General features: G+C 32.0%; 1 protein-coding gene across 1 annotated transcript; it reads right to left on the bottom strand.

Annotated features, from left to right (window-relative positions):
- Positions 1–276: 276 nt before the first annotated feature.
- Positions 277–2,096, bottom strand: LOC110648519 (protein RGF1 INDUCIBLE TRANSCRIPTION FACTOR 1). Its single transcript, XM_021802778.2, has 4 exons — positions 1,862–2,096; positions 1,601–1,780; positions 1,229–1,450; positions 277–683 (listed from the first exon to the last, which is right to left on the bottom strand). Exons 1-4 carry the CDS (start codon positions 1,862–1,864, stop codon positions 462–464), a joined length of 627 nt encoding a protein of 208 aa, XP_021658470.2. The 5' UTR covers positions 1,865–2,096; the 3' UTR covers positions 277–461.

Raw genomic sequence — 2,096 nt, 5'->3', positions numbered from 1 at the left:
TTAAAAAATAATTAATTAACTTTTATATACATATATCCAGAATCCGATGAAGTAAAATAAATTGAAATGATATGATTAAACATTCATTACACTTTTTTAAGAAAAATATGACAAATAATTATTTTTAATTAAGAAAAAAAAATATTTTCATAGCATCTCATACATGTTTTTGCATGTTTCATGAGCACAAGCAATTAAAGAAAAGCTGAGGTCCATTTTCCAAACTTTAATGCTACCATCATTAATAATTGAACCTAAAGTGTGTGTGTGTATATATATATATATAAAATAAAAACCTGCTTCTGCACTTATTTATTTTCTTTAAAACCCATGAATTAAAATACTCCTTAATTAGTAATTAATTACTCCTTAATCAATCCCATGTGGTGGGTTGTGAGGAATGAGCTGTATCATTTACAAAGTTATAAAGGGAAGAAGATTAATTAATAAAATATAATTAATTAGGATCCAAAAGGTGCTCTATGAGGGATGCCTTTTCTTCTTCTTGAATTGGAATTGTGAGAAGTGCTTCTGTACATGTCTTGTTGGCTTTCTACACGCAATTCTTCTTCTTCCTTTGATGTCAATCTTCTTCCTGAAATTCCTTCCCTTCTTTCCTCCATTTCCTCCTCCTTAGTGGTTAAGTTAAAGTTGGTATCCCCATTTTTCTTTATTCCTACTACCTGAATTATATATAAATAAATCAATTAGCTTAAACCATTATCCAAGGAAAAAACAATATTAAATTAATGTAATTAATCTACATGACATCAGTATGGATCACCGGTAAGTTTTCATAAGGCAGCTAATAAAGGGTAAATTTTAAGATAGTATACTAAAAAATAATACCTCGTCTGTTCATAAAAAAAAAAATCTCGTCTACTCATAAAAATTTAATTTTTCTATAAATTATATGTATATGCATTGGAGCGCTCACCAATTTCCCCCTAACACATTGATCATTAAATATTCAAACTCTGATAATCCTTTTGTTTTTAAGAATTTTCAATGAGAAGAATAGAAAAAAAAATTATTCCATTAATGTTCAAATATACATAACCTTATTACCATTCAAATGATCAATTCATTTTTTTTTCTATAATTGCCTTTGATTCGGTTTCAAATTCAAGAAATTACAGTCATGGAGAGTATCAGGGAACTAAAACTCAAATGAATAGAAGAAATTTATATAATTTAGGAAAATTAAAGAGAAGAAAGTAAAACTGACCTTGCATCCGAGAGAACAGAAACGAAAGGGGTCCAAGAGACTTCTTCCACATGTTTCGCATAAATGAGAGACCCCTTTGCTTGAACTAGTCTTAGGCTGTGGTCTTTCATTTAGAAAAAGAACTCTAGCACTGTTTATAACGTAAGTTTGAACTTCACTAATGTCCAAAACATTCTGAATCTCAGCAACCCTAACAACATCATGATACGATGATCTCCTGATCTGTACAAGCACCACCATTCAGGCATTCTTGATCCGTATTAATTGAGCGTTACTGAAAATCAATGAGATACAAAGAGACAGAGAGACAGAGAGAACAAGAACTTTAACTGGATAATCAAGAACTAGAGAGAACAAATACGACATACATACTTGAATAACTATATGATCTTTGTGGCTGGAGGATCGGCAATAGAAGCAAAAGGCTTCGTTCTTGCAATCAAGGCAAAACATATTGCATTCATTACGTGGGGAATCTTGGTGCCTAGGGCAAATGTTGAAAAATGAAGATGACAATAACGATTCTAGCCATGGTGGCACCAGCATTTGTTCCTGTTTGGCAACTGGGAAATTTAGTTATCATACAATGATGATAATAACTAAAAACTACACACATATATAGTCTTTCATTACCATTAACAAGAAATGAGCAAGAAACGGAGGCTCTACTCCACGGAGAAATAGGCGATGAGGGGTTGATTTACATAGGATTCATCAGCAAATTGAAGGAGAAAGATCAAAGAAGACAAGAAAAACCAAGGGCGTAAAAGTTGAGATCAAGGTCTGGTAGATTAAGGTGGGTTTTGAAACGTTGGATTTGAGAAAGAAAAAGAGCAGTGGGAGTGTTTGGAGCTTACGCAAAAGCTTA

This window comes from Hevea brasiliensis, chromosome 6, assembly GCF_030052815.1.
Source record: "Hevea brasiliensis isolate MT/VB/25A 57/8 chromosome 6, ASM3005281v1, whole genome shotgun sequence".
Classification (NCBI taxonomy): domain Eukaryota; kingdom Viridiplantae; phylum Streptophyta; class Magnoliopsida; order Malpighiales; family Euphorbiaceae; genus Hevea; species Hevea brasiliensis.
This window is presented reverse-complemented; position numbering and strand designations above follow the sequence as displayed.

Bases quoted from the DNA above. Each gene is read 5' to 3' on its own strand.
- LOC110648519 (XM_021802778.2), bottom strand. The intron at 1,451-1,600 runs GTATGTATGTCG...GTGCTTGTACAG, and splicing joins AAGATCATATAGTTATTCAA to ATCAGGAGATCATCGTATCA. The intron at 684-1,228 runs GTCAGTTTTACT...TATATAATTCAG, and splicing joins TCTGTTCTCTCGGATGCAAG to GTAGTAGGAATAAAGAAAAA.